Genomic DNA, 17,934 nt, shown 5'->3' with positions numbered 1-17,934 from the left:
GTACCTCGTTTTGTTTTTGTTTTCTTTTTCTTGCAGCCTTATATCTGGCTTCATATCTGTTTAAGAGCAGACACTACCACGCCCTTGGAGAAATGTTGAAATGACCTGAGCACTCAGAACCAGAGCTAGTGTAAAGAAGGAACTGGAGACTGTGGTTCAGATCCTAGCTCTCTAGACTGGAAATGTATTTCTAATCTCTAAGCCTTACGTTTTCAGTTTGTGAAGTGGAGAAAAAGGAGGATAAGAATGTTCTTTGCAGATCTTAGGGAGGACAAGCAAGTGTCTACGTCCTGCTCAACAGTTTGCTCTTGCTGTTCCCATTTCAAGTTGTACGAGCACTTTCCACTCCGCTCCAAGCATCCTGCAATCTTTCATTATAACGTTTGCTTTACACTGTTTGTGCATAAGAAACACACAGGTTAAGTAGCTGTCCTAACAGCAAGTTGATAATCTTGAATCACTTGCTAAATCATATCCAGGGTGGCGAGCGCAAACCACTGCCATTATTAGGATAATAATGTATTTGGTTGCCTTACTGTGTCAGCGTTTTACACAATTAAGTACATCTTCTGTGAGCACTCATTTCACACCATACGGCTATCTGACTCCTTTTTTTGTCCTCTTTTTCCTATGTTGACTGTACTATCCACGTTATCAGGACGGTGTTTATCTCCCACTTTGAATCTTGAACAAGGTAGTTTTAAATTCTCGGTGACTTGTGCTCCTCAGACCAGGTATCACTCTATGGTCACGGGCCGGTGACAAAGCTCAGGCTCCGTCCCTTTTTGAGTCCCTCTTCCAGGTTTCTTTGCTCCAGGACCCGCCCCTAGGTTTCGCCTAGAGTCCTTGCTTAGGTCTCGCATCTCAGGCCCCGCCCCTCGGGCCAGGCCTTACCCTGGAGCCAGGACCCTGTCCCAGACCTAGCTCCGCCCCTCCGCCCAGGTCCCGCCCTTACCCCGGTCAGCGAGGGGTGGGGCCCACTCGGTTCTTGGGCGGGGCCGGAGTGGCGTGCCCTGAGGCGCCGACGCCCTGACGTGAGACGCCGCCGGTTGACGTCGCCGCAGTGCCGCTGGCCTCCGCTGCTGCCCCGGCTCTGCTCCTCCGCCCCATGGGCGTCCGAGGCTGTCGGCGGCGGAGCTGGAGCTGCGCAGGCTGAGGGTGCAGGCATCGACGGAGGTCCCGGCTCGGGCCTGCCGCGCTGTCAGGTGAGATGAGCTCGCGAGGCTGCGTGCGGCGAGGGCCTGGCGGTCGTGAGGCGGGCAGCGCCTTCCCGGGCGAGTCCCTCCGGGGAGGTTGGCGGGGTCGCGGCCGTGGCGCGGGGCTGGGGACGCGGGGTCGGAGGTTGCGGTCGAGGCCTAGCAGGCCCTGACAGCCGGGCGCCCGGGGTTCCGGGCACGCGCGGAGCTGGCGGAGCGAGCAGGGCAGGGCCGAAGCCCCCGGGATGGCCCGGCTGCCCTGATGCGGGAAGGCTCGTCCAGTAGGGCACCCACCTCAGTGGACAGCTCTCCGGCCAGAAGCAGGTCCGGAACGGTTGTCTTCCTTCCGGGGTGTCTTAGTTACCGTCCTTCCTCCCCCCCCCCCCCCCCATTGGTTCCCGTGTAGACAGCGGGGTGTCTGGTAAAGGGAACGAATTCTTGTAAATTTCCTCTGAGGAAGTCACAGGTTCTGGAACTGAGAGAGTAGGTTTCAGCTGGTCTCGTGGTGCTGTTTTCATCCCATGCATGACAGTGAAGCAGATGTAGTCTGACAGGTGTAAAAATGGGGTGAATTCGTGAGACTTTCTGACATATCAGCATTTAACTGGTGTGGTGTCATATAATAGTGCCAGCACTATTAGGAGCCGTCCCCACACTTTGTGGCTGAGAACCTTGAAGCACAACTGTTTCAAACCTGGCATTCTCGCTTCTTTATAGCCCCTCAGTCAGCATGCAACCCAATCCCCCAAATGTCTTAGAGTTTGCAAGGCAACTGTCATTTGGTAAACAGTGCGCCCGGTGTCCAGAGTAGAAGGGAAACTAAGTCACGCTTCTTTCCAGGGAAGACTCCGTGTCAATAGGAAAACACTTTCAAATGTGTCCTGACTCCTACTCAGTGACTCCTAGGTCATATCCTTTTCATATGTAGAGTGGTTTTGAAAAGTTCAGTTTTATTTGAGGTCTAGGAGTTCTTAATGCAGTTATTGGCCCAATATCGAAGTTTTCTGGCGTGTTAAATAATTTAATTTGAAAGCATCACTAACAAAGTTAGGATACCCTTTATAATTGGTTAATATGCTGTGCTTTTCAGACTTAAGATGAAACGCTACAGAAGGGCCTTCAGAAGTGGAAAGATAAACAACATTGAAGATTAAAAAAATATGTTGTGTAAGTATTTTTGCCTAAGATTAAAGAAAAATCAAATTTCTTATTAAAGCCCAGATAGAAACATGTTGGATTCATGCTTCGTTTGTGTTCGGTACATCTGTGGCCACCAAATCATGTTGTCTGAATTCTGGACTGTTGATACATGACTGATAGTAAGTCAAGTGCTTAGCTTTTGTGTTGGCAGAGGTAAGCCCAGAGAAACCCATGCTTCATTACGAAGATCCAGTATTCTTATCTTTTGCTTGCTTTTATTAGCTGCTCATGTTTATAAAAGGTTTAAAAAAGAATATTTATATGTATCTCTGTTTGACATTGTTTGTTTTTTGAGCCCATATTACCAAAGTCAAGGCTTGTCTGGAACTAGAGATCTTCCTGCTTCAGCTTCTTGGTATCAACTTGCAGTATTACCGAACTTAAAGCCTTTTTTTTTTCTTTTCTTTCTTTCCTTTAATTTTGGGTTCTATAGAGATAGTAAAAGACTGGTTAAACATGATTGCAAGTAGTTTAATTCATTTAATAGATATTTATAGAGTGCTATATATATGTATATATATATATATAGTTAGGGTTAGGGTTAAGGGTTAGGGATATATATATATATATATATATATATATATATATAATTTGAGCTTCTGGTAAGAGATTAAACTGTTCAGGATAGTAGAAGAAGAGGAAAGAACCCCTTTTGTTTCTCCCCAATCAATCATTTACTGTATGAAGATCATGCAGTAGATTTTTATATTAGAGGAACTTCTTATAGTAGAGGAGCTTCCAGCTCCTCTTCATTAAGCAGTTGTTGTACTATGAGATGTGTCTGCACTGTGTAGCCCTAGTTCCTGTGGATACCCTCTTGCCTTGATCCTTATGCTAGAATACCATGCTGTTCTTACTCAAAGGCTGAATTAGTTTCTTTTCTATTGCTGTGATAAGACACCATGACCGAGGCAACTCAATTTGGTTTGTGATTCAGAGGATTCGAGTCTATGGAGATGGAGCAAAGGCATGGTGCCAGACAGCTGCAGCAGCAGCTAAGAGCTTACATCTTGATATAAAACAGGCATCATAAGCAGGAGACAGAGAGCACTAAGAATGACACTAGTCTTTGAAATCTTAAAGCCTGTCAGCAGTGACATACCTATTCCAAGGCCTTACTTCCGAATCCTTCTCAAACAGTTTTACCAACTGGGAATAAATATTTAAACATATAGCCAATGAAGTTCATATTCTCATTCAAACTACTGCATTTCACTCCTGGGCACCCATTGACTCATAGCCATATCATAATTCAAAATTTAGTCCAACTTCAAAAATTTCCTTAGTTTTTCGGTCTCAACACTTTTGAAAAATCCAAAGTTTAAAGACTCTCCTGAGACTTAAGGCAGTCTTTTTATTGTAAACCCTTATAAAATGAAACAGCAATTTAAATATACAATGGTTTAGAATATTGATTACCATTCTAAAGGGAAAGAATTTGGTACATAGTAATGAAATACGGGCCCAAAAGAAAGACAGAAACTCAACAGGAGAAACCCCTGAGCTCCATGTCTGATGTCAAAGGGTTTAGATGACTTCTCTTCCAGTTTTTCTGTCTGCAGCATACATCTCTTGGGCTTATTCCACTCCCCGTACTCAGCTCTCCCTGCAGATATCCTATGGCTCTGACATCTCTTAACAACTTGGGGTATCCCACACAACTCAGGCTTCATTTTCCCTGCTATCCTTAGGCACTGAGGGAGTTTCTATAACTTCTTTAGTCTTTTATCCTTCATGATTCTAAAGCCATAACCATGTGAAAAACCCTGCTAAATTCTGCTGCTCACTTGGGATGGAGCCTGGCCTCACATTTACTGCAGCTTTATTTGTTGTTGCTTTTAAATTCCTTAGGCCTTTTCAAGTTGGAGGCTTAGTTGGCTGGGGTCTTTCCCTTAGTGTGCCCCTCCCTTTATTCCAGTGCAGATCAGGCCTAGCCTTGATCTTACCTCCTTCAGTAGAAAGAAGCCTTGCTTCCAACACTAAATTTCCAGCTGTTCTTTTTCTCTTCAAGCTGTACATTTTGTATTTTTATTTACCCTTCTTGCTCTTATTCTTTGTAGATGTGCGTACATTAACAACTGTGTGACAGTCAATATTAGGCTGTCTTGAGATCTCCACTGCCAAAGAAATTAGTTCATTACTATTCAATTTAGCCTCAGGCAAAGTTTTAGGACAGGGTAGAAGGCAGCTTCTTTGCTAAAATATCACAAAAATGGTCTGAGGTACAGCTGAAACTTCTTCAGCTGGGTCTCCATGGTCAACATTGTTCTTAGTAAGTCTGTCTTCCAAGCTCCTACTAGGATGGCCTATTAATCTCAGTTTACAGCACTCAGCTGCTTTTCTAGTCCAAAGTCTCAAAGTCTTTCATATTTTCCCCAAACAACAACAAAAACAGCATGGTCAGGACTGTCACAGCAATAACCCACTTCCTAGTATCAACTTAGTTTCTATTACTATGATAAAGACACTATGACCAAGGCAACTTATAAAAGAAAGTTTTATTTGGCTTATGGTTCTAGATGGTTGTTTATGATGGCAGAGCAAAGACATGGTAGCAGATGGCTGGATGGATCCACAAGTGGGAGGCAGAGAGGGGAGTCCTGGCAAGGAGAAGTTTTTTTTTTTTTTTTTTTTTTTTTTGGTTTTTTCAAGACAGGGTTTCTCTGTAGCTTTGGAGCATGTCCTGGAACTAGCTCTTATAGACCAGGCTGGCCTTGAACTCACAGAGATCCACTTGCCGCTGCCTCGTGAGTGCTGGGATTAAAATGTGCTACCACTGCTACATTTTTTAAAACCATAAAGCCTTTCCCCAGTAACATATTTCCTCAACAAAGTCACACCTCCTAATCTTTCCCAAAGAATTCTACCAACCGGGAACCAAGTATTTAAACATGTGCGCCTATGGAAGTCATTCTTGTTCAAAGTATCATCACAAAGTAGTTTCTTTATTCTTTATTTGCTTGATATATATATATATATATATATATATATATATATTTTTTTTTTTTTCCGAGACAGGGTTTCTCTGTGGTTTTGGAGCCTGTCCTGGAACTAGCTCTTGTAGACCAGGCTGATCTCGAACTCACAGAGATCCACCTGCCTCTGCCTCCCGAGTGCTGGGATTAAAGGTGTGCGCCACCATCACCCGGTTTGAGATATGTTTTTAACATTGGGTTTTTGTCTGATGATTTTTCTTAAATGTTTTGCATTCATCTTATACTGGGGAGAATGTTGGTAGATACTTATGGCTTTCCAGCCTCAACACCCTCTTTCTCCATTCCTTTCATAAGAATGATGAGCTGTTATATCACATGGTGGTGATTTTGGTTGAGGATTCTAGGTTTTTTTTGTGGATGGGTTGCACTTTTTGGACTTGATTAGAAACATATTTTTGTGTAGAGGCTCAAATGCGGAACATATGTACCTCACCTAACCTTGTTTCCTTCAGTAAATACTCATTTTACATCTCTAAATGATAAAAAGTAAGCATAAATAGGTACATACAATTTTATCACATGTAATTCATTATAAAATGTGTGGATATTTATTTAATATGCTTTTTGATATAAATTTTACTGGATTTAAATTTGTGATTCTCTAGGTTTAGCCACCTGAGGAACTGAGATTATAGGAGTGATTACATTACTATCAATTATGTTAATATACTAATTACAGAAGTTACTAGATCTGGCTAGGTATGCTCTTGGCCTTCTTTTTTTCCTTTTTTTTCTTTCAGTATTAGGTATCAAATGTGTGTTCTCATATTTGTTTTTATATCTGTGGGTCTTTCAAAGTATTTCACCCATTTAAATAGTGTTGAACAAAAGACAAAAGAGAATTCATGGGTTATAAAGTGATCGCTTCCTTCTAAAATTTAGGCTGGTGATTGACAAGTCTTTCAGTGCTTTTAAAAATATGAGAATCTGTTTTATTCAGTTTGTAAACAGTGGGAGAAAAATTTAAAAATAGAAACATTTCTCTAGCTTCTTTGCTGTTTCATGGTATTGTCACTGTCTACTGTTGCATGTGTCCCCTTTTACTTTTCAGACACGTTTTGTTTTCATCTTTATGCTATACTAAGATTTCAGCTATATATGTGTGTGTGTATGTATATATGTTTTTATATACATACATATATGAAAATTATATCTATTGTGATCTCCAAAGTGAGAGTCATGGCAAACAAACAAAAAATATGTTTAGAAAGTTGACAAGTCATATTCATTGAATTTCAGTGAAAAACTTGTCCTCATACATTCTTTGTATGTCCTGAAAATTACCTATTGTTATTTTTATTCCCCCCAAACTTACCTGTGCTACTTGGTCTAAAGGAATATTAATGATACAGTTTTTCTTATGATTCTTTGTCCCCATTTTCTTTGAGTTTTTTAAATTTGTATTATAATTGGAGACTGTTGTTAGTGGATTGGGTTAATTGTATTATATTGTACTAAAAGGAAAATGCCTCTTGTTTTTTATTATAATGTAAGAATTTTCTTATTTTTAGTTCATTCTTTATAAAATAATCATAATTATGCTACTTGCCTGTCTATGTATGTGGATATAAATACTGTCTTAATTACTGTTCTATTGCTGTGAAGAGACACTGTGAGCAAGGCAGCTCTTATAAAAGAAAGCATTTAACTGGGGGCTTTCTTACAATTTCAGAGGGTTAGTTCATTATTATGGTGGAGAGCATGGTGGCAGGCATGGTAGGCATGGCAGGCATGGTGCTGGAAAAGTAGTTGAGAACTACATCTTGATCAACAGGCACAGAGAGAGAGAGAGATGGAGGGAGGGTGGGTGTGTGCGAGGGAGACGAAGCTTGGCATGGGTTTTTGACACTTAAGAGTCCACTCTCAGTGACTTATTTCTTCAGTAAGGCTACATACACCTTTTAATCTTTCTGATCTTATCAAAGAGTTCTACTCCCTGGTGACTAACCATTTAAATATCTGCACTTTTGGGTTCATCTTACTCAAACTAGGACAAACACATATCTATATGCATATTTATCTACACAATTGACCATGTCTGTTCATAGCTTGACATTTTATTATAATTTTTCCCGAACATGTGATGGCAAGAGATCATTTAACTTTTCACATGCTATCTAAAGGAAGCATGTGACTAGGAAGATTATTATCCTGTTGAATATTGGTGAATACACAGAGGTGATGGAAATTATGAAGATTTATTTAATATATAATTATAATATTAAGCACTAACTTTGAGCAAAAATCTAGATGAATATTAATAATATATTCATTATCCATTATATTATTTGCAATAACATACCATTAATGATGCATTAATTAATACAATTAATTAAAATTTAATTAAAACATAATTATTAGGTATTATATTGTTTATGCAATATATGTGTCTATATAATAATTATTGATTATTATTAATGATGACTAGTAAGTATATAGATGATTAATACTCCTTATTAAAGTAGATTTTTTTTACTATGATCTTTAATAGCAATCATGCCTCTCTCAGTACTACTCTTTTAATTTGTTTTTGAAAGAGGTTATGTAACCCTGGCCATTCTGTAACTTGCTATGTAGACCATAAGTAGACCTCAAACTCACAGAGATTTGCTTACCTTGATTGTAAAATCAAGGCATTGCTAATGTGAACCATGGTCTTCTATTTAGATAGAAATATGTACAAACATTTCATTTGTTATTTACTTGCAATCCCAGTGAAAGACATAAAAAGTAACTTTAAAACCTCGTTAATTCACCTTTTAATGTTTTACGTGATTTCTGTTGGAGTTTTATGAATCTTTGATTCTAAGTTTAACTGTTGATCTCTTTTAGGCCTTTAGATGTTCTGAAAAAATATCAGTAATGGATCAAAGGAAGAATGACAGCATTGTCCCCAGTATCACTCAATTAGAAGATTTTCTTACAGAACACAATTCCAATGTTGTTTGGCTTCTTGTTGGTAAGTAGAATATATTTTAAAAAGTTATTTTGTTGTGTTTTCTTCCAAGTATTAACAACTGTCAGATTTTAGGCAGTGGTGGCTCAACCTGAAATGCTAGAGTAGCATTCATTTATCTTTAGGAAGGGGGATTTTATATATGTCTTTTGATTATTTCCTCTGGAATGGAAACTACTCTGTATTGTTTTTGTTTTTCTTAGGCTGCTAAGTTATCTGACTTATGAGAGCTGGGGGAGAGAAAAGGCATTGATTATGCTGAGCTTATTTTTCCTGTTTTAAATTACTTTCCCCACCCCTATTCCAACACATACACAAACATTTTTAATATAAGCTTAATAAACGTTCATTGTAAATAATATTTTGTAGTGAAATAACATATATTTAATACTTTATTTTAATTTCTTTTTTTCTCCATTCGGAAAAATGGTTGTGGTTTATTCTATTTATTACTTTTTTTGTGTAATGGTCTAGAAGTTTTCTCGGTATATGCAGATAGTTCAAAACAGTGCTAATTAAATGGAAGAGAAGGGAGAGAGAGGGAAGAAATGAAGGAATGAATATGAAGGAAAAGGAAGATGTATAAAATAATATTAATGAATAAAGAGATTATTGAAGGCTGTTATTCTTGCACAAGTTGATGTGAAATCGTGCTGTTTGAGTTGGATTTTGGTGTAGGAGCCCCAGATGTAGAAGGGAAATTACGAAGGGTAGAAAGGAAAAGGAGACATACTGATATTTTTCAGCATACTTGGTTTACTGAATATAATAGGAAGTTTGTATGTGTTGTTTCAGTGCTCAAAGCAGTTTTATGAAGATAGGTTTTAATTTTCTCATTTTAATAATAGCATGGATTACGTGCTATGGATTACATAGCAGTGTTTACTAAATGCATGATTTTGCGTCTATATGACTTGATGCCATATGCTATAAGGCAGGAATATGGGCAGAGGTGATGAATATCCTGAAGGAATAATGATGCTTCATAACATGTAGGTAGGACTGAATTACAACTTAGAGTTCTATAGTTTCTATTCGACAAAAGAAAGTTACTGTAAATTATTAATAAAATCCAAAAAAATGAAACAAAGCTATTGCTTTGTTTTTAAAAACTGTAGCATTTTGAACAAAGTGAAGATCTTACTATGATGTTGGTAGGTCACATTTTAACCTGCTACACATTACTTTTTCCTCACTTAGAAAGCAATTATACATTTAAAATAAAGGTCAATTCATTATAAAAACAATGGTTTTTCTATTTTTCCTTTTGTGTATTGATGAACAGGGTATTTAAAAAATACAATTTTAAAAAATATAAATTTTAGATGACAACTTTTCATGACTAGTTAAGTTTAGGCTATGATTTATTTCTACCATAATCAGTGACATTTTTAAAAAGTAGGTTATTGTCACAACAGTTACTACAAATATTTAGGAGAGGGTAGCCTCTTAGTTAGGATTTCTGTTGCTGTGAAGAGACATGGCAGCTCTTAGAAAGGAAAACATTCAGTTGGGGCTGGTTTATAGTTTCCTGCTATAATGGCAGGAAACATGGCAGTACTTAGGCAGACCTGAGGAAGGAGCTGAGAGATCAACATCTTGAACTGCAGGCAGCAGGAAGTAAACTGAGGCACACTTCCTCCAACAGTACCACACCTGCTCCAGCTAGGCTATACCTCCTAGTAGTATCTGTCACTCCCTATGAGTTTATGGGAGCTAGTTATATTCACATGACCGCAGGTAGGCTATTTAATGTTTCTTTGACAAAATTTCTTGGATTCTATTTCTTTTCTTAGTATGTGTTTATGCACATTTGTATTGGTGTATGTGTGTGATGTACATACATTTGTGAAGACAGAGTCTTTCAGTAAACTTGAAGCTCATTGCTTTCACTAAGCTTGCTGGCCAGTGAACTCTGGGGATTGCGCTATCTCTGGCTTCTGCTTCCTAGGTCTTTTCTACAGGTTGCATGTGCCGAGCCCAATTTTATGTGAGTGCTGGTGATTCAAAATCAGGTCCTTATGCATGCACTGTACCAACTGAGCCATTTCCTCAGCTCCTGTTACTTTTTTAACAGTAGAGATTGTTGATTAAAAAAACAATGATTTTTCTCTAAGTTGAAAAAAAAACCAAGAGGCATGGCTAAGGTAGTAACTCTGGTATCTGTGACCTAACCAGGAATGGTATGGTTGTGGTGCAGCAGCCCTTGAGCTGCTCACCTGTCCCTGGAGCTGATTTATTCCTTAACTGGCTCATTGTACCAGACTTCTGCTGAGCGGGGCACAGCTGGGAGGAGTGAATCTTCATAGACTTAGAATCTGTGGGGGAATAAACTGGGTACGGATGGAATGCAGCTATCCAACAGGCCAGTGATGGAAGAACAACACTAGTTTGAATAATGAAGGAGCAAAAGAAAATTGAAAACAAATCTTTGGGTCTTGAAAAGGAGGAGATAGCATCATGAGTGACTGCCTGGAGGAAGACCAGGCATGTGGGAAGCCACATACAGACTTTGTAACCCACCTATTTCTCTTTCCTTCTTGTTTATATATCGTCTAATTCAATTGAATGGACCAGTTTTGTTCTGCTCTGCTCTCCTTGTCCCTCTTTTTTTTTTCTTTTTTTCTTTTTTTTTTTTTTGGCTTTTCTTAAAAGCATAGATTGGCCAGGATTTCTGGATCTTCTTGCTTCAGTTTCCCAAGTGCTGGGGTGGCTTTAGGTTGTTTGATTACATTTCTTTATATTTTTCTCTTTTCATTTTGCTATCCAATGGAGCTGCTTTATCTCTTCCCCTTATCTTAACTATTACATCCTTTTATTCATTTTTCCTTCTTTTATTTTCTGTGTGCTGCTCTAATACTAATGACTAGTTTTACTTTCTTTCCATACTGTTCTTAGTCTCTAATACCTTGTTACATACTGTGCTTTTGTACTCATCCAAAATTTAGGGTTGGGCAGTTATTTTAATTGAAGATAATTCTGTTTTCATAATAGACTTGTCCTGAAATTAGTGGTTTGCTCTCAGAGATGAGTCAAGTCCAGTGGGGGAAAATGACACCTTCACCATATTATAACATAGTTCCACTTGAACACTGCAGATATTTGCGCTGAAGAAAATATGGTGGTTAAAAAAATATTCCAGCCAGTGAGTCATTCCAGATGCTTAAATCCCAACACAGAAATGCAAAAACAAAACAACAAAAACATTTAAAAAAAACAAGGCTATAACTATGCGCTTGAAAATTCCCAATTATGTAGTAATAGACTTCAATGAGAGCAAATTGGATGAAATTTCATGGAAGTCAAAAGAATATAAGGGCTGGGCTGTGGTGACGTATGCCTTTAATCCCAGCATTTGGGAGGCAGAGGCAGGCGGATCTCTGAGAGTTTGACGCCAGCCTGATTTACAGAGAGAGTGCCAGGACAGGCCCAAAGCTACACAGAGAAACTCCTCTGTCTCGAAAGTAATAATGATGATGATGTCCAGTGAAAGAAAAGAAGACATGAGTAAGCTGAATGAATTCAAGGAGCACAAACAGTTGAATGAAATAAGGAAGGTAATACAGAGAGATAAGATAGAGGAATTCAGTAGAGACATAGGAGTGCTGAAAATGAATCAATTTGAAATTTTGAAAATGAAAATGTCAATAGGTCAAAATAAAAAACTTACGGAAAGCCGGGCGGTGGTGGCTCACGCCTTTAATCCCAGCACTCGGGAGGCAGAGGCAGGCGGATCTCTGTGAGTTCGAGACCAGCCTGGTCTACAGAGCTAGTTCCAGGACAGGCTCCAAAACCACAGAGAAACCCGGTCTCGAAAAACCAAAAAAAAAAAAAAAAAAAAAAAAACCAAAAACTTAGGGAAAACCTCACTAATAAAATAGATCAAATGGAAATTGAATTCCAGGTCTTGAAGACATGATAGACAAATTGGAATATTCAGAGGATAATCAAGGTGAAATAGTAAGACAAAAAAAACATACAGGATTTATGGAATACAATTGAGAGGACACATTTGGGAATCATGGCAGAGAAGAGGAGCAGAGCATATACAGAACAAAGAAGAATGTTGACAGCTGTAAGAGGCACCAGTTTACATGTAAAGGCAAAAACTTAGAATAATTGCTAATTTAGTTTTCTTAACCAAAACTTAAAGCAGAGGCATGGAACAATACCTTTCAAGTTCTTTAAGCATTGCACTTTAATCTGATTAGAATCTACATTTAAAATATTTATTTATTTAGGCAAATAACTGAAGAAAAAAGGTTATATAAGAAAGAACCCATGATTTTACAATTCCAAGTATTAAATTGTTAAAATACAGATTACTATATGAAAGTAAATCTTCGCTGATTTGTTTTCCCTCTGAACAGCTACCATTTTGTCTTGTGGATGGATTATTTATCTCACCTACTATAATTCTCGGAATGTTGGTCTTATTTTAACACTGGTCCTTAATAGATTGTATAAACATGGCTATATCCATATTGGTAAGTGTGTTTAACACTATATTTTTTCTTTTACATTATAATGAGATAATATGTTATAAATTTATATTTTGTAAACAAATAGTAGTTTTAGAACATCATTTGGTTCAGTAGTTTGAAGTAATTCATCTATTTGGCCTTTCTGGTAACATTCCTTAGATAGTAATAAACTGCCATTTGGTTACTTTTACGTACCATATTGTCTTTGCTTAAAGTGTTTCTATAGTAACTTTTTGGCTTTTTTTTTTCTTAAAAAATATGCTTATAAAAATATTTGAAAAACAAAATATTTAAATTGAGTTTCCTTAAAGTTTGTCTTGTATTTGAATATTAATATAGATGTCCCCCTTTTATAAAGTTGTTATTTTAAAAATTTATAAGTTGAGATAATTTTGTGTATTTCATTTGTGGCTACTTTTAGTCGACTTCTTATTGTCAGAAGAAATTTTGCATGAGGGTGGGCGTTTGCATTACGAAAGCATGTTCCTTGGGAAGAAGCCCAGTAGTTAATTGGGTGGGATGGGACGAGGGTGGCTGGATAGAGCCACTCCAGCATGCCTCATATGAAAAAACTTATTAATGAGCACAAGTAAACCTTCTCTGAAGCATAAATTGTCTTCTGTTAATTAGGAAAAATGACTGATGCAGACAGATTAATGAGAAAAATGATGAGTTAGGTATTGTTTGTGTATATGTAGTGGCTGTTTTTAATTAAAGGATCTACCTATATGGAACAGTTATAAAAATGTTTATTTAGTAGTTCAGCCCATACTGATAATTTTAGCCCTTTTTGTTTCATTGGGGAAGGAAAAATGAGAGATTTATAAGACTTGTGAGTATATGGAGAAGGGAATGGAATAAGATGAATTATTTATTAATTTAAAGGTTTAAGATTAGTCTAAGCTCTAAATGCTCTACTATGTATTAAAAGAATTACTGGGGGCTGGAGAGATGGCTCAGAGGTTAAGAGCATTGCCTGCTCTTCCAAAGGTCCTGAGTTCAATTCCCAGCAACCACATGGTGGCTCACAACCATCTGTAATGGGGTCTGGTGCCCTCTTCTGGCCTTCGAGCATACACACAGACAGAATATTGTATACATAATAAATAAATAAATATTTAAAAAAAAAAGAATTACTGTAGTTACCATTGTTTTTTCTCTGTAACAGGTTCCTTCTCTTTCTCTGTTCTCTCTGGCAAAGTCATGGTTCGTGAAATATATTACATTACAGAAGATATGTCTATTAGGTAACAAGAAATGAAAAGAGATCCAAAAAAATGTGAACTATTATAAAAATGTTCTTAATATGGTTTTATTTAATATGATTTGTTTATTCAAATAAATCATAAATCAAAAGTTGTTTATTCAGCAATGTTTAAAATTATTTAGACCAACAAAATACTTCCTACCTAGCAGTTCATAGAAATGAATATTTTCATTTGATTTGTAGCTGGAAAATTGAACCATTGTGTTAGTTGACTATTCCAATTGTTGTTACATGGCATGCGCGTTAGGGCTATTGGTATGGCTCATCAGTTTTCTCAAGGTCAGCATGCAAGTATTGAGTACATATTAGCAACTATAATTTTGCTGTGAGAATATAAAACTAATCTAGTATAATAGGAAATAATAACACGATTAAATTGTTTTCTGTAAGCTTTGAAGAAAAGCTTACTCTATTTTTGTGTTTTTTCAAAATTTGTGACTTAGAAAAAAGTTTAGAGTGAGAGATACTATGATTGGCATTGCTTATATGTCATTTAAAACTTGGAAGCAACTTTTGTGGTAGCCTATAATATGTCTAAATCAAAGGAAAAGCTCAGAGAGGATCTTTTTAAGGTATGAAATCATAGGTAATTGATAGATAGGAAGGAGTATTTTAGAAATTTTTCCCTGAGTTTATTAACACCTTCTTTAAGATTTGACTTTTTAAATATGTTTTATGCATTAAAATGTTATTTAAAATATATTTTTTTCTGCACTTCATTTTCCTGTAAATATATTAGCATTATGTTTTACATAGTTAGAAGAGCCCAGTAATTTTTATGTGTTATACATGATAAATCTGTACAATTTTTATCAATTAAATGAACATTCTTTCTTAATTTGGAGTTAGGCAGTTCTTTATTTTTTTCCTGAAAGATGATGAAACAAGGATGAGCTAAGGAATGCTGGGTGTGGTGGGGAAGGTTTAGACAGAATGACCTGAAAGAATCAGTTCAAGGTCACTTTGGCTTCACAGCAATTTTGAGGTCTAAAAAATGAGTTCAGTAAATTGTTTTCTTGCTTTTGTAATCTGGTATAATTTGACTTCCCTCAGGATTCAAGATGGATTCATCATTTTTCGGTGGTGGAAAATGTATAACCCAAAGCAGAAACAACATGGTAAATTCTCTTTTTTATATGTTTCAAAGGTATTTAATCATATAATCATAATTTTCCTTTATATGTATTAAATACTTTGCATAATAGATAATTTTTAATAACTTGGCATTTACAAAGCTCTTATTTTATCTGTTGCTTAAATTAATCATTCATTTTGCTGTATTATCCAGTCATGTCCTCAGTATGCTCTGTCCATGTTTCTAGTATCTGTTGAATATGTGGACCTAACCTATTAGTATCTGAATAAAATGGCCCGCATCACTCTAATGTTTGTAAGACATCCACATTCTTGAGCTTCTCTTCACTAATACGTGCTGTGTCACCCAGTTTGGTCTCGACCTCATGGATACAAGAGATGTGTGTGCTCCTGCTTTTCTAGTAGCTGGGTCCTTAAGTGTGTGCCGCCACCTCATGTGATTGGTGGTGCTAACTGCTTGTCTGTTCACACTCATTACGTCTCTTGTTTGTTTTTTAACCAGTTGTTTTCTTCCTGTAGAGTACTTTAAGTTCCTTATATATTTTGTGTACAGTTTTTATCAGAGGACTTCTTTATCAGTTAATATGGTTTGAAAATATTTACTCCCAATGATTAGTTTGTACCTTCTGTTAATTATTCCCTTTATTATGAATATACTTTTATTTGGACATAATACAGTTGGTCTTTTTTACCTGTGTTTTTTGGGGTCAAGTTTAAATATCAGTACCTGGACCAGAGTGGTATGTAGTTTATTACTCTGTTATTGTTATTATTTTTTCCTAGTAGTTTTATGATTTGGGGTTTTAAAGTCTTCAGACCATTTTTGGTTGATTTTTGTGTATGTGGTTTTGAGATGAGGTCCTGTATGTGGATTTATAGTTGTCAGCACCATTTATTAAAGAGATTTGTTTTCCATTGTATGTTTTTGTTACTTTTGTTGAAAATCAATTTACTGTAGGTTCTTGGGTTCATTGGTAGACTCTTGTGTTTTGTTACTGTTCTAGGTGTCTCTCTTATGCCAGTTTTGTGCTGTTCTAGTGGTAATCACTTTGTATATAGTTAAACATGGAATATGTGAGCTATTACTAGCATTGTTTTTGTGCTGTGGTTTCCTTGACAGTTTGAATTCTTCTGTAATTCCACATGACATTTAGGATTATTTTTTCTTTAGCTGTTATCTTGATCAGTGTTCTATTGCTGTGAACACACACCATGACCATGACAACTCTTAAAAAGGAAAACATTTAATTGGGGCTGGTTTGCAGTACAGTTTCAAGTTTCACCATTATCATCATGGTGACACGCAGGCAGACATGATGCTAGAGTAGTAGCCAAGAGTCTGCATCCAGATATACAGGCATCAGGAAGAGAGGGACTTTGGACTTGGAATGATCTTTTTGAAACCTCAAAGCTAGAGACATACTTTCTCCAACAAGGCCCACCACCTACTAATGCTTTCAAATAGTGCTATTCACATTTATGAGCCTGTGAGGGGCTATTCTCATTTACAACACCACAGCTGTGAAAAGTGATACTGAATTTTGAGGGAATTATATCGACTCTGTAGATGGCTTTCATTAGTAAAATTTTAACAGTATTGTTTCTTCTAACCCATGAATATGGAATGTGTTTTCTCTTGGGTCTAGGACTTTAACTCCTTTAGTTAATTTAATCTTAAGTACTATATATATATATATATATATATATATATATATATATATAAATTTTTTTTTCTGGTAACTTGTTGAGATTGTTTGCCTGAAAAATTGCTGTTAGTATGGAGAAATGTTAATGATTTCCATATGTTGATTATCTTCAGTCTTGTAACTTTGCTGAATTCTATTTTTTTTTCAGTTTTAAGAGTTTTTGGTGAAATATTGAGGATTTTCTAACAAGACCATGTTGTCAGCAAACAATAATTTAATGACTTTATTTCCTATTGATACCTAATTTATTTCTTTTGTCTTAATTACTTAGACAAGGAACTACAACAATTTTGAAAAGACATGAGGGTAGGTAGGTGTTCATTGAGTCTTAGAGGAAAGAGTTCTACTTTTCACTATTGGTTAATGTTATATGTGAGCTTCTTATATATTCCATGTACTTTTTAAGGGAATTCTCTATTATGGAAGTTGATGTTCTTAGTAATGTGCTCACAGTCATATCTGTTGAAAGTCAAGTCATATGAAATAGAAAGGTAGAATGCACCGTTGAATCTATATATATTATTAGTCTTTCATGATTTGGGAATCAAAGTTTTAGAATAAAGTGCATAGAATAGTAAATAGGTTAGAATTTAGCACTGACAAAATCCAAGCACTATTAGTAGATTATGTAATTATTTTTAACATATAATAAGAGTGGACTATATTCTCTAGTAAGACTTTATAGCAAATATATGATTTCTTGCTGATTTATGGGCAGATTGATGTATGTGCTTTGACAATTATCCAGACAGTATAGGTGGTTGACATTCCTTGATGAAAATCTTAGAAGTCTAGCTAGAGTGTGGGCCTGAAAATAGTAGAAGCTACACAGACTTCCAAGGAGGTGATTTAAAGACTACATCTTGGAGCTGGGCTGTGGTTGTGTGCATGCCTTTAATCCTCAGCTCTCAGGGAGGCAGAGGTAGTTGGGTCTCTGTGAGTTCAAGGCCAGCGTGACCTACAGAGTAAGTTCCAAGACAGCCAGAGATACACAGAGAAACCCTGTCTCGAGAGGGAAAAAAAAAAAAAAAAAA

The 17,934-nt window shown here is 36.8% G+C and overlaps 1 protein-coding gene across 8 annotated transcripts in view; it reads left to right on the top strand.

Annotated features, from left to right (window-relative positions):
* Positions 1-1,069: 1,069 nt before the first annotated feature.
* Positions 1,070-17,934, top strand: part of Kiaa1109 (KIAA1109 ortholog) — a 184,260-nt gene continuing 167,395 nt past the window's right edge. For all 8 annotated transcript variants that reach the window (XM_041659586.1, XM_041659591.1, XM_041659589.1 and 5 more), the window contains exons 1-6: positions 1,070-1,205; positions 2,287-2,363; positions 8,225-8,351; positions 12,719-12,835; positions 14,001-14,079; positions 15,153-15,217. In XM_041659586.1, coding sequence (XP_041515520.1) covers positions 8,255-8,351; positions 12,719-12,835; positions 14,001-14,079; positions 15,153-15,217 — 358 coding nt within the window. In that variant the 5' untranslated portion in view covers positions 1,070-1,205; positions 2,287-2,363; positions 8,225-8,254. The remainder of the gene's footprint in view (positions 1,206-2,286; positions 2,364-8,224; positions 8,352-12,718; positions 12,836-14,000; positions 14,080-15,152; positions 15,218-17,934) is intronic.

The sequence above is a fragment of the Microtus oregoni genome, unplaced genomic scaffold (assembly GCF_018167655.1).
Source record: "Microtus oregoni isolate MIOR12 unplaced genomic scaffold, Mior012 000010F_ref0000083, whole genome shotgun sequence".
NCBI classification, from domain to species: domain Eukaryota; kingdom Metazoa; phylum Chordata; class Mammalia; order Rodentia; family Cricetidae; genus Microtus; species Microtus oregoni.
This window is presented reverse-complemented; position numbering and strand designations above follow the sequence as displayed.